General features: G+C 39.2%; 1 protein-coding gene across 1 annotated transcript in view; it reads left to right on the top strand.

The window, feature by feature from the left end:
* LOC140799813 (exocyst complex component SEC8) overlaps nt 1–19,343 on the top strand; it is a 50,645-nt gene that overhangs the window by 12,227 nt on the left and 19,075 nt on the right. Inside the window, exons 8-15 of the mRNA XM_073154284.1 lie at nt 2,821–2,986; nt 3,068–3,174; nt 6,068–6,372; nt 6,472–6,638; nt 6,802–6,917; nt 9,947–10,014; nt 12,777–12,895; nt 12,986–13,035. Of these exons, the coding sequence (XP_073010385.1) occupies nt 2,821–2,986; nt 3,068–3,174; nt 6,068–6,372; nt 6,472–6,638; nt 6,802–6,917; nt 9,947–10,014; nt 12,777–12,895; nt 12,986–13,035 (1,098 nt within the window). The remainder of the gene's footprint in view (nt 1–2,820; nt 2,987–3,067; nt 3,175–6,067; nt 6,373–6,471; nt 6,639–6,801; nt 6,918–9,946; nt 10,015–12,776; nt 12,896–12,985; nt 13,036–19,343) is intronic.

The following is a 19,343-nucleotide window of genomic DNA, read 5'->3' as shown; positions in this document are numbered from 1 at the left end:
CATTTCTTTCTCACTCTCAGTTACTGCAGCAAAGATTGAAGGAGAGAGAGACAGACAAAGAATGAGATTGAAGAAAAGAAAGAGAGGAAGAAGAAGAGAGAGGGAGACACTAGAGGAAAAGTAGAGAGAAATGAGAGAGATGGGGCACCTGTGAGAGAAGAGAGATGGAGTGAAAGAAGAGAGAGGGAGAGCCTGTATCGGGCGGGATCGGCCGATCCGGTCGATACCTGCCCGAAACCAGTCACTGGACTGGTTTAGGCCATGGATCGGGATCGGCTATGATTTAAATAGATATGGAAAGTCAAAATTAAAACCAAGTTGGAAATCGAAAGTGAAAATCGAATACTAGAACTAGAAAACGCTAATCCTAGTAGGACTAGGAAAACCAAATACAAGTAGGAAAAGGAAAACAAGACAAATACTATGATCAGAAAAAAACTACAAATCCGCCCGGACCAGATCAATTTTTTCATTAAGACAGAATCAAGATTTACGTACATCCCATCCCAACACATTGATGCTTGAGTGTTTAAGTAAACCTCTTTCACATGTCCTATACGAAGAACTATTCCTGTGTCCATTTGGTTCACAGCCGAGATGTGGATCAATCTCTTAGAACAAGTGTTGTACTAGGTTGATGATGCAACGATTCAGCTCCTAGTTTTTCAGTTCAACTAGGTTGATGATGCAACGATTCAGATCCTAGTTTTTCAGTTCAACTAGGTTGATGATGCAACGATTCAGCTCCTAGTTTTTCAGTTCAACTAGGTTGATGATGCAATGATTCAGCTGCTTCGTCTAGAGCCACTTTCTCTGTCTTGATCACGAATTGTGACCCCAACAAACATGGTTTGACTCCATGTGTGAAGGCAATGCATGAGAGTACTCCTCCAATGGCACAGTCTGAGGCATGAATTCTGGGCCTCCTGCGCCTTCAGCTCACCTTTCGGCTGTCGCTGCTGGTGGTTAGCTTAACGTCAGTAGGCATGATGGGCTGGAAGGAGGCAAGCAAATGAAGGGAGACATGGAGGGCTGACTACAAGAAGCAAAGCTTTGTAAACTTGACAAGTTGCTTGTAGAATGCTGACTACTTTTTAACATAAGGGGAAATACTGAGCTTAACCAAAAGTTCATGAAAGACCTCTTTTATCATGAATTCCAAGCACTCGGCTAATTGTAGTAGCTCTTCTCATACTTTGGTAGAAAGTATGCTCCATGAGGGTATCAAAAACTCGTAGATGATAAATTTGAAGCTTCTTGAATTGTCTCTTGTATGCCACCAGTTCCTTTTTATAGGTGTGGAGAACCATCTCCTATTAAGACTAGGAAACTTAGAAAAGGAAAGCTCAAAATCCTAGTTTCACTTTCTCTAGTCTTTTTTCTACTCTGGTTCAGTCTAGGTAAATTAGAATAGGAAAATCCAAGTACTAAACCACTTCTGAAATTCACTATTCTCAGATTGGCGGAGTGGTACTGTTCATCTGTACTATTCATCAGTAATGTTCATCGACATTATTCATCGTACTATTCATCCTTTTAAACACTTTGACATATTTAGCTTATCTTTAAATTGATATTCAATTGCTTTGCACAATTGATCTTCTATAAATAGTGTCTTGACTATATACGTGTATCTAGATTGTACAACTCGAATATAAGTGATTTTGTCTATGAATTAGCCATTACATAAGTAGTTGCACTCACAAAGCATATCTTACTTTAAACAAACTTAATTTAGGTTCTCTTTCATCCATTTTTATACCTATTTGCATTGTGCTGTTTAATCTATATAGATTATACTTCAAGTTTTAGAAGTTGGACGGAAATTTTATTTTTCCTCAAGTTATTTGTCCCCACTTGGAAGAAAATAATGGGAAAAATGATGAGATTAGAATCTAATTGCATAATGTTACACTAACATCTACTGTTGAAGGACTTTTATATTAGCCCTTAAAACCTATTTTAAGGCTCTAGAAAGGTTTAAAGACTAGTTTTTCAACTTTTTTGACATGTCAAGATTATTCAGAGTGCCAATGACGCACCTGCTTGACATGACACGTGTTGGCAATATGTTCTATGTCGAACCAAGATCAATATGTCTGGTACTATTGGCACTACAATCATTGAACATAAATAGAATCTCCATAATGATATCCAACTACTGGTTGTTGAGAGTTGTTGCAAACCGAACTTTGCCTCCAAATTCAATGAAGAACTAACTTACTAAGAGTAAATCTTTTGACCATCCTTATCGAAGAGATGATAATATGAAATCTAAGTGCTTTTAGTCACATGGACAATGTCAACATTCTTAGCATCTATTGCTAGCTTGCTATCATCTTTCATAACTTTCAGTACCACCAAGAAACTATTAAGTTATCATATTGTCCAGAAGAGATTAGATGAGTTGCAGGATCTGAGGCTTTTCCCTTATCAATAAAGTATAAGTGCTGTTAATTAACATATGTCTCTTTCTCTTAGTTCCTTATAGAGAATTTTCTGAAAACATGGTTATTTTTTCCCTGAGTGGTCTGTCATGTGGAACTTACTTGCTTCCTTTGTTCAAGGTGCAAGAAGCACCTTTAATTGTAGTTGTTAAAGCAAAGAGAAGGTATTATTTAATCTTCAAAATGTCATTTGCAGTGTTTTAAATTGTCTTGATAATATTGAACATCAAGAGGAAAAGTATTTTTTTGACTAACTGAGGAAAATCTAAATTGCTTCTATAGTTCCTTTCCTGATCTTGCACTGGTATTATCTTATTTCTTACCGATTCATCCAAGACCATCAGCGCTCGCGTTATTCTGAATTTCTTTCCAGTTCTTCATTTGATGGTCATGATGATGAGAGTAGCTCGGAGATGCATGAAGGTGGTACCTTTGAGGGTGCACGAAGCCCTGCTGGTGAGGGGCATATAAAGGATCTTAAAAGTGTTTCTCGTGAAATTCCTTCTTGGCTTTCATATGCTACACCTGATGAATTCCTTGTAAGTTCATTAACTGACTTTTGAACTAATCTAATTCTTTTATGAAATTATCCGACTTTCTTTTGTTATGCATTTCTGTAGGAATCAATGAAGAAGACTGATGCTCCACTTAGTGCTAAGTACTTGCAGACATTAGTAGAATGCTTATGCATGCTTGGTAAAGTTGCTGCTGCTGGTGCCATAATATGGTATTCTTTCTTCTTAATTTGTGTTTTATCACTTTATGTTTCTTATTTCATAATAGGGTTGTAATGCTTCTTTCTTGGTCACCTGTTAAATAAATTCTGTAAATGAGTTCCAATCTTTCCAAAACTTTTGTTGTGGATAACATGAATCACGAGAAGAAAGAGCAAGGATGTAGGTATGCGGGACAGGCTGGTCATTGTCATTTGTAAAAACTCTGAAAAGAACTATTTTCAGAAAGGACTAAAAAGAGATTAGAGAATAAGGTATATGGAGCTCTAGTAGAATTAACTAAATTTATGTCTTAAATCATCTTTTGAACTTGAAGTACTTCCAATTTGAAGAATAGAGAACTTATATTCATACGAATGAATTTAGTAGGTAACTTTCATGTTAATTAGAGACAAGGATTATAATGCCTCTAGCATTTGCCACCCAACACAAGCCCCATATAAATGAAGATCGTGATGTGGTCCATGTGGAGAGTGGTAAAAAGAGAGGAGAAAGAGAGGGAGGCGAAACTTCTAACCTGTCACCTCTATTGGCATTACTTGTTGCTGCTGTCATTGCCCTTGCCTGTGGCTGGTGCCCTGACTGAAATTGTTTAGAAATGTATGGGAATTATCTGACCGTCTCTTTGAGTGACAATCTTTTAAATGGATTGTCACTTAAACAATGATATGATTAAACTATGAAGTCTCTGCTAGGCTTGGGGTAGCGGAGGCCGTTACAAGTGGTTGAAACAATTTTGGCTGCCAGTAGAGAAAGCGGCTAGTGGAGGTATCAACAGTTTCAGTGAGACGAGGGTGCTAAAGCAGGTTATATTCTTTTGTTTCTCTTTCTCTCTCTGATGTCCCATTTCCATTTTGAAATCTCATGCAGGCCGAATATGCTGCCCCTTTGCCCAACATGCACTTTTCTAGGTGGTACTTAAAACTTTTGTTGGAGCATCTAGATTTTGAGTAGTAGTTTAATGTAAGGACTGTTTGATATTTTCTCTTTGCTTTATCCACCTTTCATTTGGAATCAGATAAACTCTAAAAGAGGTAATCCAAGTGCATAAAGCTTTTGCCTTTTTGGGACCTTTTTCCTGATTTAATAGCGGTTTCATGAAACGTGCCGCAGTATGGCCTGTGCTGACTATTGATTGGCATGAAACGTGTCGCGGTATTTATTGGTTGTGTTGCAAGAAAGGAAAGAAAAAGATGAGTGAGACTACTTACCTTCACCTTTCGTCACCCGCCGTCGACCTCATCATTCCTGCTCGCCGTCGATCTCATCGTCGCAGCTTGTTGTCGTCCTCGTCGCCCCTCGAACTTGAGGCGTTGCTTGCACTTGTTGGATGCCCTAGCTTGAGGAGGAAGAAAATGTTAGTGGGTTGGGTTGGATTGAATAAAAACTTAAGTTGCAGATCTAAGTTTTTATTCAACCTGACCCGGCTCGACCTGCTGACCCTTTCTTCCTCCTCAGGCTAGGGCACCCGATGGGTGCGAACAGTGCCTCAAGCTTAGTGAGTGATGTAGATGACAGTGAGTAGTGATGAAGAGGTCGACGGCGAACAAGGATGGTAAGCTCGAAGACTAGGTTGACTGTGAGGTCGACGGCGAGCAACGAAGTTGCTAAGAGGTGTGCAGTGCACGCGCCACGTGCCGGTATGCCGTCGGCATGGCCATCATTAAAATATATACTAATATAATGTTAGAATCAAAGTATTTATTAATGTAGGTATTTCTATTAGCATCTCATCAACACTTGCTATGTCATTATGCTAACTTATCATCTTGTTCCCCTTATCCATCTTTCCCTCCACCCTCTCCTCTCTCTTCTTGCCTCAAAACCTTCTCTCCCACCTCAAAACCCTCTCCTTCCCCCTCCCTTGAGCGATGACACTGCCTCCACTTTCACTATCTCATTAGTGCTCTTCAATTATCATGAGCTGGGAGAGGAGGGAGGATATTGTTTTGAGGTGGGAGGAGACGTTTTTGAGAGAGGAGAGAGAAGGGGTGAGGGTAAGAAGATGGATTGGTTGGGAATGATATGGCAAATTGATGAGATCTCATCCCAATGGAGACACCTAATGAATAAATACTTTGTTTTTAGTAGTATATTAGTATATTTTTTATTTAAATTGCTTTTAAAAAAAGAAGGCCCTATTTGGGGTCTCCAGAGGAGATGTAAGTAGGCTTACCCTATTATTGTAGAGGCTTGATACACCTCTGTTAAAGGTGTTCGATTCTTGTGGTAGGCTGACAACACAAGGAGGAGGGGCATTCCAGGGTTTAGCCAGACAGACAGACAGAGAGAGAGAGAGAGATGATAATATTATTCACTGCCCATATCTGCTTCTCTACAGCTGTATATAAAGAGAGCTAAAGATAGGAAGAGCTACAAGGCTAAACAAGCAACTAGGACTCAACCCAACATAGCAAAGCAACACAATAACTAGGTCCATTGACCTGACTAGGCTAAGCCCAAACTAACAAAGTGACAAATAACTAGACATCAACTAAGCAACTCCGAAAGTGGTGCATCAAGGTTGTTTCTATTCCCGAATCTACATTTTATTTTCGCACTGAGAGAAATTCACAATTATGAATTAAGAAGTGTAAAAGTCTTAAAAAAGACGAATAATTTTGTTGGATGTTTGCAAAAATTATGCTGTCCGAGTCTTCTGGAATAGTTGTGCTTCTCTTTCATGCGAAAAATAGAATATTTAGAAAGTTGGATTTTTACTATTATCATATAATTGATTCATATTTTGAGTTTTGTTATCTGAATGTCTAAAATAATCTCCTCAAAAAATTGTTCAGCTAAATGATTGGAATATGAATTTATTGACTCTGTTTCCAGATACTTGTGATTTTTCTGTCCATAATATAACTATTCTCATGTTGACAGCCAACGACTGCGTCCTACTGTCCATGAAATTATTACTTCAAAGATAAAATCATATGCAGAACGGAGCATGTCAAGATCACGCCTAGGTCAAGCTCCCAAAACATCTATTTCAGAAATATGTTCGTTGAAAGGGCTCCCAGAGAGCTACCAATTGTTGAAACAGAAAACTAAGAACGGGTCATCCTTTACGGGAGTTCAGCTAGCTGTTAGTCCCATCTCGCCGGCGATGACACCCATGGGAAAAGCACAATGTGCAGCTAGCGAACTTCTTAGCTCAGTATTAGATTCTATTGTCCATATTCTTGGTGAGTAATCTTTTCCCTGTGTGTTATTTGTCTTGGTTTTCTAGGAAAAGGTGATATGCTAGCTCAGCTTGATTTACCTGGTTACTCCGATATGGCCAGAAAACCATATTATTGTCGGGGAGCTCCTGGAATCAAAGTCAGCCTCACAAAGCGACAGTATAAACACACCAAAGTCCACAACAGGTGACCTAAGCTGGAACCCAGATTCTGAATCTTCTCAAGTTAATGGAGGCTTCGGTATGGCCTTCTCTCTGACTGTTATACAGGTAAACTGCAGATCAGATATCCTAAATGGCATTCTAGAGGTTATTTATTTGTCTTGTCTTCACTACATACTGAATCGCTGAATACTATTACATATCTGAAATTTGTGCAAAGGAGATATTCCATAATTCATCTTCATTTTCTTTGCTTTCTCCATGTGAACAGAGTGAATGCCAACAACTCATATGTGAAATCTTACGAGCAACTCCAGAAGCTGCTACTGCAGATGCAGCTGTCCAGACAGCTAGACTTGCAAACAAGGCCCCTGTGAAGGAAAAGAGGTTAATATCTCATCAAACATATAGTACATGTCTATTGTCTCTCATCCCTTATGTTCAATATATATTGTGTCATATTCTTAATCCTCAAGTTGTGTAAGTTATTTAAACCATTTGATGCACTTTCTTTTTAATTATTGACCTGTAAATCTCAGGCACAATGAAATTTATGGAAGAAAATCAAGGTAATATTATGTGAAGGAACAATTATTTTGTAGGTGCTGTGGATAACTGGACTGTATTGCGTTTTAGAAATAATCTGCTGGCATACAAGAGTAATAAGCTTGACGCACTACTTTAATCCTATAGTTGTTCCAAACATCTTAATTTTTTGAAAGGAATAGCCAATGAGCAATGTTGCATTTTAAAAAAAAGAAAAAAGGATTGTTTGTTTCTTTATACTAGGATGAATTATTTAGACTAAGAAAGTGGAGTTATTTCATCATTTCTCTTATTTAGAGTTATCTTGGAACCAGTCAAGGTTATAAGCTGGTGGTAAAAGACCCGTAGCATTTCCATTACCGAATGCAACCTAAGTGGTCTTTTTTTCCCCTTTTTCTAAGAAGTATATGATAAATGTGTATTTAATGCTACGTTGGCATTAATCACATTTATAACTTTGTTGCTCTTAGATGAACTTAGTCATAGGATATTAATGTTGACAATGATATCATTCATTGTTATCTAGCTCAATGACGGTCGTGTTGAAGGCACGCCCATGCCACGCGACTATCAACACGCTCTGACGTGTCGCCAGCACACCTTCAATATATTTTAAAAAAAAATTAGGATATTTAGAGAGTTTTTGGGTCTTCGACACATCATTCTTTAGTTTCTGGTTTGAATTTATATATTAAAACCTACATTAGAGTCTTTATATTAGATTATTATTATAGATGACCTATTTTATTAAAAATATAGCATAGTCAAATAGAAATTCAACACATAATATGAGTGAATACATTTATTAAAAAACTAGTATTAATGATTAAATATTCCATAATGTAATTAAACACTCCATATAATATGATTGAACACGTAATATCATTCAACACATAATATTAAGTAATAATAGTTTAATAATTAAAATTAATATCTAGTTGATCGTAGAATGACGAGAAGGATCAAAGACTTTGTTTGTCAGCACAAGAATTATACGAGAATGTTGCGTTAAATATTATCGATAATTTTAAAATCTCATCCATTGATAGTATTGCTCATTGTAACGTCTCACATAGTCTTCATATAAATATAAATTTTACAATTCTTCTATTATATGATATGGATATTAAACATCCACAGGAACGATTGGCACCCGTACAAGCACACCAGAAGCATATGCAGATTATAAACATAGATTATAATATGGGTGTTATGGCTCTAGTGGCTGTGATTGATACGATAATAATAATTATAATGCATTCATATCATTTTGTGAGTGCATCTCATGACACCTAAAGTTAATTGATGACGATTGATGAAAATAGAAAAAAGTTAAAAAAAATGGACTTCACATGACATGTTATGTTTGTTTAGAAAATGACTAAAGTTGATTGATGATAATTAATAAAAATAGGAAGTTAAAAAAAATAGACTCCACAGGATATATCATGTTTGTCACATGATAAATAAAAACATCATGGAATATTTTAGGTTTACTATTCTAACGAATCCATTTCGGATCACTACTATCCATTTGAACCTCACGCTTCTCCTGGATGTGCCACCATAGCACGGCTATCGTTAATCTAGGTATTACATTTCCTTTAAATGTGATTCAAAATTTTACGTGGTCATTTTACACATTCATCAAGTAAGAAACATTACTTCTCTTATTTGTAAATCAGAGTAGAGTAAGTGTTTTTGATATATGTATAGAATTATGAAAATGGTACTATCCTCTTTGCCCTAAAAGTAATTCAAAGTGGGACACAAACTACATAAACAAGTTATGTTGTGGGAACTGATAACCTTAGACATATCAGAGAGGACACTAAAGACTCGTAAGAAAATCCAACTTAAGATATTAATATGGTCATTTGATTGAAGCATAATTTATTTTTAGTGACTCTCCTCTCCTACCTTGAAATTCGGCTCTCTGAATGGATGTGGTAACAACTTCCTTTCACTTGGTTCTCTCTAATTTCTCATATGTTCTGAGAGGGGATCCAATACAGTATTCGGCAGTGTCTCCACCATCCTTCTGTCACTATCAGTGCCTCTCTTGCTATGGTCGGCAATGTCTTTTCTCCTTCTCTTGCTCTTCTCTCACGGATGCTTGCTCCTCTCACCCTTGCTTTGTTTGATGATGCTCCACTCTGGATCCCTCTCTCTTTGATTGGTGATGATGACTTATGTCTGTCCTTCTCCCTCTTCCTCTGCCTCTCTTCAAGACTTTGAAGTTTGAACCATGCCAATGGCTGTGTTGCTGCTATGGCATGAGCATGGTCTTTTGTGGCAACACTTAACATGGTAACTTCCATGGCCTGCAGATTACTTGCCAACATTGGCTGTGGCATGACAATTGTTGATTCATTTTTGTTTAAATCAATTAAGTTTTGTTATTTTTTCTTTTTGAATTAAAATTCTGATTTGTTTTAGTTTCACTTGGTAGGTGAGGAAATAAAATGGTGGAAAACACTTTGATGAAGATGAATAGGATTAAATAGGTTGCATTAAGCTTAAATTGTAAGATAATGAGATCAAATATCTGGATTCTGGAGTGTGTTAGTTTCTAAGCATTAGTAATTTTGTCCTTATATGTTTGTCCATTACCAACATGTAGTTGTAAATCTTTAGTCAAAACTGTTTCCAGATTTCAAAAAGAGAGGTCTTCATTTGCAATAGAAGTTCCTATTTCTCTTTCATATGATGTTTTGACAAACGCCTCTTATGGTGGTAGTATTGCACATTTGCAACTATGTCTTGACACCCCAGGATTCCTTTGTTATACATCTGCTTTCTAATCAAGTTTATTCTTTAGCGTTTCCTTGCAAATTATTTTTCTAGTGTTGATTATTGTTTTATTACAGGGACGGATCTGAAGGCCTTTCTTTTGCTTTTCGCTTTACAGATGCAGCTGTTTCTATGCCAAATGAAGGTATGATTTATGAATCATGAGTTACAAGCCTGAAAAACTATACATAGATCTATAATAATCCGAGTTTGAACGGCTATAGCATTTGTTTGTCATCGTTCTAATGCACTAGAGGCCTTTATCTATCTTATTGAATTTGTTTGTTGCCTGAATAGATGGCAAGACCCAGCTCTCTTATAGTATCATTCTTTTTTTCCCTCTACCTCAGTGATGCTTAATTGGGTTTCAGTCATTTTACGCTTCTGAACCTCTTAAAGGAAGAATATGAAGAGACTTACGAGTGCCTAGTCTGTCAATTTAGTAAAAAGTAACAGCATGTTGAATTTGAATAGACTGGAGCCCTCCCAATCCCTACCCTTTCAAACTTAACTTATCACTGTGACCATGGCCAATAACTAACATTATTCAACAGATGTATAGGTGACTAGAGATATCTGGAAGTCGAAAGATGGAGCTAGGTCATTCTACCTGACTGGAATTCTTAATCACTACCTGGAGTCTATGCAAGCTCACTTGCTCTTTAATAGTGAGTGATTTTAGTTGGTTAGTTGTCAGCAAATGATAAGAAGCTTTAGTCTTACTGAATTGAAGCCTTTGCTCCCTTTGTACTAAGGCACGTAGGCTTTTTTCGAGGCTTACTAACATCATATTGAAAAGAAAAAGAAAGTAGTGGAATATGGTCTGGCTAGTGAAAACTAGCCCGGGACAGCTTGTGAATGATCTGCATTGTTCACTTGCAGCAATTATCTCACAGTACTTAAAAAGCCTTTAGCAAGAAATATGTTAGCTGCTTCCATCTTCAATACAGATTCATGCTGGCTTAAGAAAATAAAGGAACTTCCATATTGGTGGTGACTTTTCTATAATTAAGACTGATGGTTGGTAAACTGTCAAGTTGAAAGCAAAATGTTGCTAGTTGCTACACATGATTTTCAATAGTGCAGCTGAGTTATTTTTGAGGATCAGAATTTGATTCACTTTATAATGCAAAACCTTGTAAAGTCAAAGATGATGATTGTTGTTCTATACCAGAAACTAGAGGGAACTGATGGATCTTTAATCATTGAGGAAGTTTTCATCTAAGAAAGACTGATGCTGAATATTGGTTGCTTAAATTCAGTTGATTTCATATAGCCTTATCGGTTGAACTTTTGGAAGAAAAAGCTTATGCAACGTGCCAACTCTTTTCCATTGAAGATCAGAGATTTGCATGTGCAATGATGTCTTTTTGTGGTAACTTTTTTAATGAAAGGAGGTTTCTCTTCTCTATGAGATACAGTGGTCGTTAAGACCTTGCTTTCTTGATACTCTTTTCTGATTGAAAGTGGGCTAGGGGGAGTGAGGGGGAGTGAGATAAGTTTTATACTTTTATTAATTGGAAAGAAGTACAATGAGGGGGAGTGAGGGAGAGAGGGAGGAGAAACACAAGAGGGGAAGTTAAAGGAAGAAATAGGGAGAGGACAAGGAGAAAACATGAAGGGTAGCAGGGAGGCAGAAGGCCAGTGGGGTGTTTCTACTGGTTCCAAATCTCAGAGAAAGATATTTAGAAACCATTCGTGACATCCAAAATAGAATGTGCCTGGTGGAACAGAAAATGGCCTTCTTGGAGATTCCTTACCTATGCATAAATTGGATGTAAAGTGGATGGCACCAATTGTAATAGCTTTGTAATGTGAGTGATAGGACATCTGAAGAGATCCTATCTGTCAATCATTACTAGGAGATGTGAAAACTTACTGATTATAACATAGATTCTTTCTGTTAATCAGCATCAAGAGATGCAAAAACATACCAATGAACTTGATAATTAAGGTTATTTGGGATCTAATTCATACAAAAGAAATGTGTTATATTATAGAATATAAAGTAAATTTTATCGAATGATGCATTGATTGGAGGCATTTGAAAGATATCTTTGAAGTAGTCTGATTTAATGCCTTGTTCAGCTTTTCCTATCTCTTCCTGAGAGATTAATTTGCATTGACATGCTCAGCATCTAAATCTTTCACAGGCTTCTCTCTTTTTCTTTCTGTCTAAGCAAGGGGTTGTTTACTAAGTTCCTTACTTTAATTGATCAATCAGAAATTTGTTTCTGATGGATCTTTATCTCAAAAGAGAAGATTACCACTCTCACCCGATTGACCCCATCTACTGGAAACTTTTGAGTCTTCTCTGAGGTCCTAAAACCAAAATTCAAACTACAGTCAGAGGTACTGCACTTTTGATGGCATATATATTATTGACCCACATAAGAGTCAACCTATAGTACGCCAAAATCTTGAGTGGTATCACAGTATTCACCTTGTTGGAGCTCATCTTAAACTGCCGTTTCACTTTCTAATTCTAAGTTACTCCCTCAAACAATGTTATGAGTTATGACTTCCATTAACTCGAATGCTTCTTGTAATGCTAAAAAGAGAGAACAAACTTATAAATAGTTCAGAAGAATGGTTAGTCATTCCAAAGGGCAACTAGTGGACCTTCTTGCAATACATATATTGTGCATGTTTCAACTGGATAAATCTTAATATCTTTTACCAAATTTTCAGAATGGCTTTTTCATAAATAGGAATGGCTTTAACCAGATTGTCTGAGCATTTTATGTAGCTCAGTAAAAAGTTGTTTACTCCAGTTAACAGTTGCTTTTTTTTGCTCTATTTTCAGCATCTTTAAGACCTTCTTGCATTAGCTGTTGGTTCTGTCACTTCTGTCATAATCTTCACATTTCTGAAATTTAATTGCATGACCTTTTTTTTGCCTTTAAGCTGCTGGCCAAGGATGGCGAAGGGGTCCAAATGTACAACAGGAAGGGTATGGAACTACAGCTGTACTACCAGATCAAGGGATTTATCTGGCGGCATCAGTTTATCGCCCTGTTCTTCAGGTTAGATGTGCAAAACATTTAGTTTCCTTTACATATTAAATGGTGCAGCAAATTACTTTAGCTGCTCACAGAATTGGTTGGCCTTTGTAGTTCACTGATAAAATTGGATCGATGCTGCCTCAGAAATACTCACAACTTGGGTATGCTAGATATTTCTGCCCCCATTCCCATTACGTATTTTTCAGACATAATTTGTTTGCATGTTGTGGAAGTGCTTGTGTTGGTTTATCTTTATATCTTCATTTGACAATACTTGTGCTTATCCCTAGAGAGTTGCTTTTAAATTTTATGTGTTTGACATGCTTTTGACTTTTGAAAATTATATTATTTAGAATATTGATATAGATATGTGACAAATGATTTGTCCTTCTGGAGCCTTCCCTACTTTCATTCTTTCTGTAATGCATAGCAATTGTCTAGGTATGGAGGATGGTTACTTCATAAGATATCTTAGAATACTCATTTGTGTGACTCCATCATAACTAGTAGGACACTGTTCTCCGAGCATTAGCAGCTTATTGGTTAAATTCCAGCACACAGCTGGATAATGGAAGGTGCCACCAAGATTTCTTTTTGTGAACTGCCTGTGAGAGAAGATGTCCAAGTCACTTTGTGGGCACTAATAGAGTTCTTCAAGACTTTTGCAGTCAAAGAGGATCATATTAAGAGAGGTGATATCTAATGTTGATTAATTGTTGGACTGGAGCTCTACCATGTTGAAATAAAGAAAGTGAAGGGGGATAACTTGTGCTTTGCATGGGCTTAGAAGGAAAAGGTTTATCCTATAACAACAGATCATAGATATCAAATCTATCTAGAAATTCTACAAACTTGTCCTACTGAGTGTGATGGCTTATGGAATGACATTAATGAGTTATTTAGCTAATCCTTGTTTTAAAGTATCGATTTAAGTGCTGTATGACAGGTGGTACATGATGACAGGCATGGTATTAAGATTGTTAAAATGCACATCAGGTTATGCGACATGCAGTGTGTTGGAATGATTATCTGCCAATAGGGCATGGACACTCCCCCAAAACCTTTTCCCACAGATACTTTTGCAGCTTCTGTAGTCAATAAGTCTTTGATTTCAAATGTTTATACAAGACATTAATTGTCATATAAATGTTTTAACGCTGTATGCATGATATATCTCATATCCTACAGGAGATTCAACTGCAGTAGTGGTCACAGTAAACATGTTTTTAAAGTCTGTCAAAGTTAACTTGTTGATTAGTCTGTCAACTAGTAAGGCCACAAGCTGTAATAAAGGAGTCTTCTTACTCATATATATTTAGATTAATTGTATTTTGTGGAAAGGGTTATTGAACAGGATTGGTTTGTGGTATCATGATTTTCATTCACAAATAGACACATTTATAGTATGATGATATGGTCTCCTATTCTAAGTAGCATAAATGATGAAATGAAGATTTTCAAGAGAACAGATTTGGAGATATTACAGTCACCACATATGAATTACTTATCCAACTTGAAAAAGCTTTCATTTTCCTTTACATTTCTTGTTCTCTACAAATGACATGCATTGGAATAGTGTCTGAGCACTGTAGAATTCCTGCTCGTTTAACTGCTCCATAGATCCTGTAACTTCTTATTATTTAACCTTTTGTACTAGTGAACCGTTTGAGTCTGCCTATTGTATACTGTAAATCCTGATAGTTTTATTCAACCCCTTAGAGCCAAAAGGACTATTTTGCATTCACTTCATCGCAGGCAGGATGTGCATCTCTACCAAACCTATAGCTAAATTGCAACTCATAGAGTCGACATGGTTCCATCTCCAAGTAGTGAGCAAAGAAGAGCTATGTGGTCATGTGGTGTAGACTTGTCCAAATGGCTGCAACATCATGGCTTTGAGATGATGCTGATACGGAATTACAAATCCTCCTTAGAGGTGCATGCCCTTCAAGCATTGGAACCCTAACTCTTTTGGAAAGAAAATAATTTGTCAAAGAATTTGGAGCAACTCACTGCTTAGCAGCAAGGTGTACACTGTACAGCATAACAGTATTTACAGATTTCTATCAGTCATACCTTTCTTGTAAGGCCAATGCAATCCAGAAGCTATAGGACTTCTTGCTTGGGTTGGGGCCAAAGACACCATAATTTTTGAAAGTGACATTTATAGATGAAAACATGAGGGCAATTTTCTATTACCAGTAATTGGTTGAAAAAACTTGTGGAAAATGCTTCTAATCTTGTATAGTATCCTTGTGAATGCAACTAATGTGTACAATAACTTATGAGGCAATTTTTAACTACATCCTAAAAAATATAATTGTGGCTACATGAGCTCTGGAGAAGAGCCAGGGAGAGAGCCTCTCGCCCCCAGTAGGGGGGAGGATGTTCTACTACGTAGAACGTTGGCGTCCGAACCAGCCAGACTAAAGTTGCCTGTGACCACCCCCTTCTGGGCATGAGTAGTTGCTAGCCCTAAGCGCTCAAGGGAGACATCATGGCATATTCTAGTGGAGATACTAGCCAAGCTGAAGAAGCAAGTGGAGGACTGTGTGATTGTTGAGCCAGAGGTGCTCGAGAAGTGCAGAGCGAAATGGAAGCAAATGCTCTTTGGTCATTTCCTCGACAAGGGAATACCTCTGGAGAGATTCAAGAACCTCACCAGGATGTGGAATGGCATTGAGGGCTTCTCAGTGTCGGATATGGATGAAGGCTATTACGCCTTTAGATTCGAAAAGATGGAGAAGATGGAGTATGTGTTAAACAACGAGCCGTAGACTATACTAGGAAAAGTGCTGAAGTTGATCCTATGGAAGGACAACTTCTAGCCATTGGTGGCGGCTTTTGCCTCAGTGCCTATTTGGATACAGTTACATAACCTCCGAAAGGAATACTGTGAACTAGAATCTCTTATTCTAGTAGCGACTTACTTTGGAATCCCTTCATGGTGGATGAGACCACGCTAGACCGACCACACAAGGAGCAGATTTGCATGCGTGTGTGTAGAGATAGACTTAACCAAACCCCTCAAAATAATGGTTTGGCTAAGGCCCGAAGGAGGAAGAATAAGAGCAGATGATGGTGCATGAAAGTATTCCAGCTATGTGCTACCGATGTGGTATGATAGGCCACAAGGCGAGGTGATGAAGATGGACGTGCTAGATAGATGTAGGAACTTGAATAGAGAGCGCAAGATCGACCTCATGGTCTTGTTGGAGACCCATGTTAGCTCGGTGAAGGCCGGAACAGCAGCAAAAGCTCTTGGCCGGTGTTGGTCGTGGTTTGCGATTCTGGCTAAGGGGATCTCAGGTGGTATTATTCTACTTTGGAAGACCAAGATAGGGTGGGTGGATGTTGTTGTGGCTTCTAAATATGCTACGCACCTCGTCATCACCTCCCCAGCAAGCAAGATGTGGATAATGCTAGTGGTATGCGAGTAACTAATTGGGGAGCAACGTATGCTATGGGACGAGCTTCTTCAAATCTCTCCCATCAATATGCCTTGGGTGGTGGCTGGCGATTTCAATGCTTTTCTCAGTGTCAATTAGAAGAAGAGTTCCAGCATGGTGGAGCTGGGGCCGAAGGTGAAAGCCTTTGCTGGTTTTGTGAAGGCAGTGGGGCTGTGTGATGTAGGTTATGTGGATCTGCCTTACACACGGTGTAATTATCAATGTGCACCTCGCCGCATATGGGTGCGCCTAGATTAGGTGTTGGCAAATACTAAGTGGCTTGGGTTGCACCCTCAGTGCTTAGTCCGCCATCTTGATCCCTTAGCTTTAGATCATGCTCCTCTCCTGCTGGCGGTTCATGTGAATGAAGATGTTGCAGCTAGTCCGTTTTGGTATGAACTTCTCTGGCTGGAATACAAGGAAAGTGAGCATATCTCTAGGGAGACATGGGCCAGCAGGGCTTGGGGGAATCCAATACATGCCCTCATGCACAAAATCTGTGCCCTTTATAAACAAATGAGAAGGTGGAGCAGGTTGAAAGTGGGCAATATCGAGAGCTATCTTGTAGAGGTTCATCAAAAAGTTGGCAGACTACAAAAAACTTGACACCTTTGGCGGCCTAGATGAGGCCGGGCTCCAAGCTTTGTGATTGCAAAATCGGCCCTTAATAGGCATATCAACATAAAGTGGCTGCAAAGATCTCAGCTCAAGTGGGTGTAGGAGGGAGACAGAAACACTACTTTTTCACCTCACTACATTTATTCATTGCAACCGCAATAAACTCTCTGGCATCTTCCAAGCAGATGGGAGGTGGGTGCAAAGCCTAGAGGAGGTAGGTAAAGCCTTTCTAGAATTTTACAATGGGCTATGGGGCCCAGAGGAGGCCAATAGTGCAATTGACCAAAGCTGGCCGTGCTTTCCAAGGATCTCATCGGAGGAGGTTGAGAAGCTGATCACCCTAGTTTCCCGTGAGATCCAAGCAGCACTCTAGTCTCTTCCACACGGCAAGCCGCTAGGGCCTGAAGGGATCCAATTTGAGGTTTATATCAAATTTTGGCTGGTCATGGGGGAGGATATATGCAAGGTGGTGAGCCATTTTTTCTCCCATGGCTTTTTTCTGCATCAGTGGGTTAAGACTTACATCACGCTTGTCCCGCAAGAACCACACAAGTAAAAGATTACAGACCAATATTCTTATGCAATGTGTTGTATAAAATTATTGCCGAAATCCTTGTGGGAAGATTGAAGCATCTCCTTCCTTAGCTTGTCGGCCTAGAGCAAGTAGTATTCATAGCCGGTCACTGCATCTCGGACAATACGCTGGCAGCGCAAGAAGTGTCACATTCAATGATCACTAGCAAGCGCAGCCCACCAGTGATGATGTTGAAGCTAGATATGGAGGTGTATGATCGGGTTAGTTGCGGTGTGGTCCTACACACCTTAGCTAGAATGGATTTCTTAGTGAGGTAGTGAGAGTGGATCAAAGCATGCATTTTGTCCCCACGGTTTGCTCTCCTCATCAACAGCTCCCCAACGGAGTGGTTCTTGCCTCAGCGTGGCCTCCGGCAAGGCAACCTGCTCTTCCCCTACCTCTTTATCTTGGTGGCTCAGAATCTTTCTAGCATCTTGAACCATAGAGTGGACCACGGCCTGCTTACGGGCTTCCAAATCGAAGGGTTTCAGATATCCTACCTCCTCTATGTCGACTACATGCTCATTACGGTGCAAGCGATGGACGCCAACACGAGATGCATCCTTGGTTGTTTAGCAACGTACTCTAGTCTTATTAATCATAAGGTAAATTTTGAAAAATTTGAGCTCTTCCTAAGTGGATGAGGCATGCCCAAATGACCACGGTGTGCAGCAGGCTTGACATGCAACGTGCATCGATGCCGTTCACGTACCTGGGGGTGCTCATCTCTAGCCACCAAATTAAAGTCAAGAAGCACCATCTGTTGATCGAGCGGGTGGGCAAGAAGCTCGCCAGGTGGAAGCGTGGCCTTTTCTCACTGGTCGAGAGGTCGATTCTAATCAACTCCATATTAAATGGGGGTGCTTGTGGTTATCAAATGATGTGTTGGAAGCCATCACAAAGTAGACTCGACTGTTTTTATGGGGGAAGGGAGGTGGCCAGGAATCTATCTTATCAATTGGGACTCAGTAACAAGCTTGAAAGAAGATTGAGAGAACGACTCTATTAGGAAAACTAGTGTTCAAAGTGTTGAATGAGGAACCTTGGTTAAGACTCCTAAGGGCCAAGTATGGCGAGCTAAACCCATGGGAGCCTCGGGTGCCGGTGAACTCCTCGTGGGTCTAGAGAGCTATATGCAACATGGTAGCAATTGTCAGGGAAGGCTGTCACAAGCTTGTGGGAAATGGGAGGTCGACGAGAGCAGCGATGTATCCTTGGGTATCGCTGGTGCCATGGAATCGTCAACCCTGTGTCCTACACCCAAACCTCTTAAACGAGAACCTTATTGTTAGTGAACTGGCTGATGGTATCTATTGGCAGTTGGCCAGGCTTATAAAGGAGGTTGGACTCGCGCTAGCCTTCGACATCAACAGGACCACGCTTAGCAATGCCGAGAGTCGAGATAGTTGGATTTGGTGGCCTCATCTTTGTGGGGGTGCCAAGGGCGAAAGTCATCTATGACTACCTCTTGCCGTATAAACGGGCTGGATGGGCTGGGTGGAAGGAGTTGTGAAGGCTTTTAGTAGCGCCGAGAGTGCGACTCTTTTGCTGAAGCTTCTTTGGGGCAGACTGTCGACGAGGGCTCTTCTCTATGGATAGGGCTTGAGGAAAGCTGCCCTCTTTGTGGTTTACGTAGGGAGAAAGTGGAACATTTGTTCTTCTCATACAAATACATGAAAATGGAGTCAGAATGCTTGGCAACTGAACAAGTATGGTGTGATGATTGGCCTAGCAAGATAAGCCATGAGTGGAGCACTATTTGGTTAATGGACCACCACCAAAACATTGAGTGCAAAGCCATAATTGCATTCACTCTCTAGAAAGTGTG

The sequence above is a fragment of the Typha latifolia genome, chromosome 13 (assembly GCF_019914945.1).
Source record: "Typha latifolia isolate L0001 chromosome 13, TyphaL0001v2, whole genome shotgun sequence".
NCBI lineage: Eukaryota > Viridiplantae > Streptophyta > Magnoliopsida > Poales > Typhaceae > Typha > Typha latifolia.
Note: the sequence above shows the minus strand (reverse complement) of the source record. Positions and strands in the feature narration are given on the sequence as shown.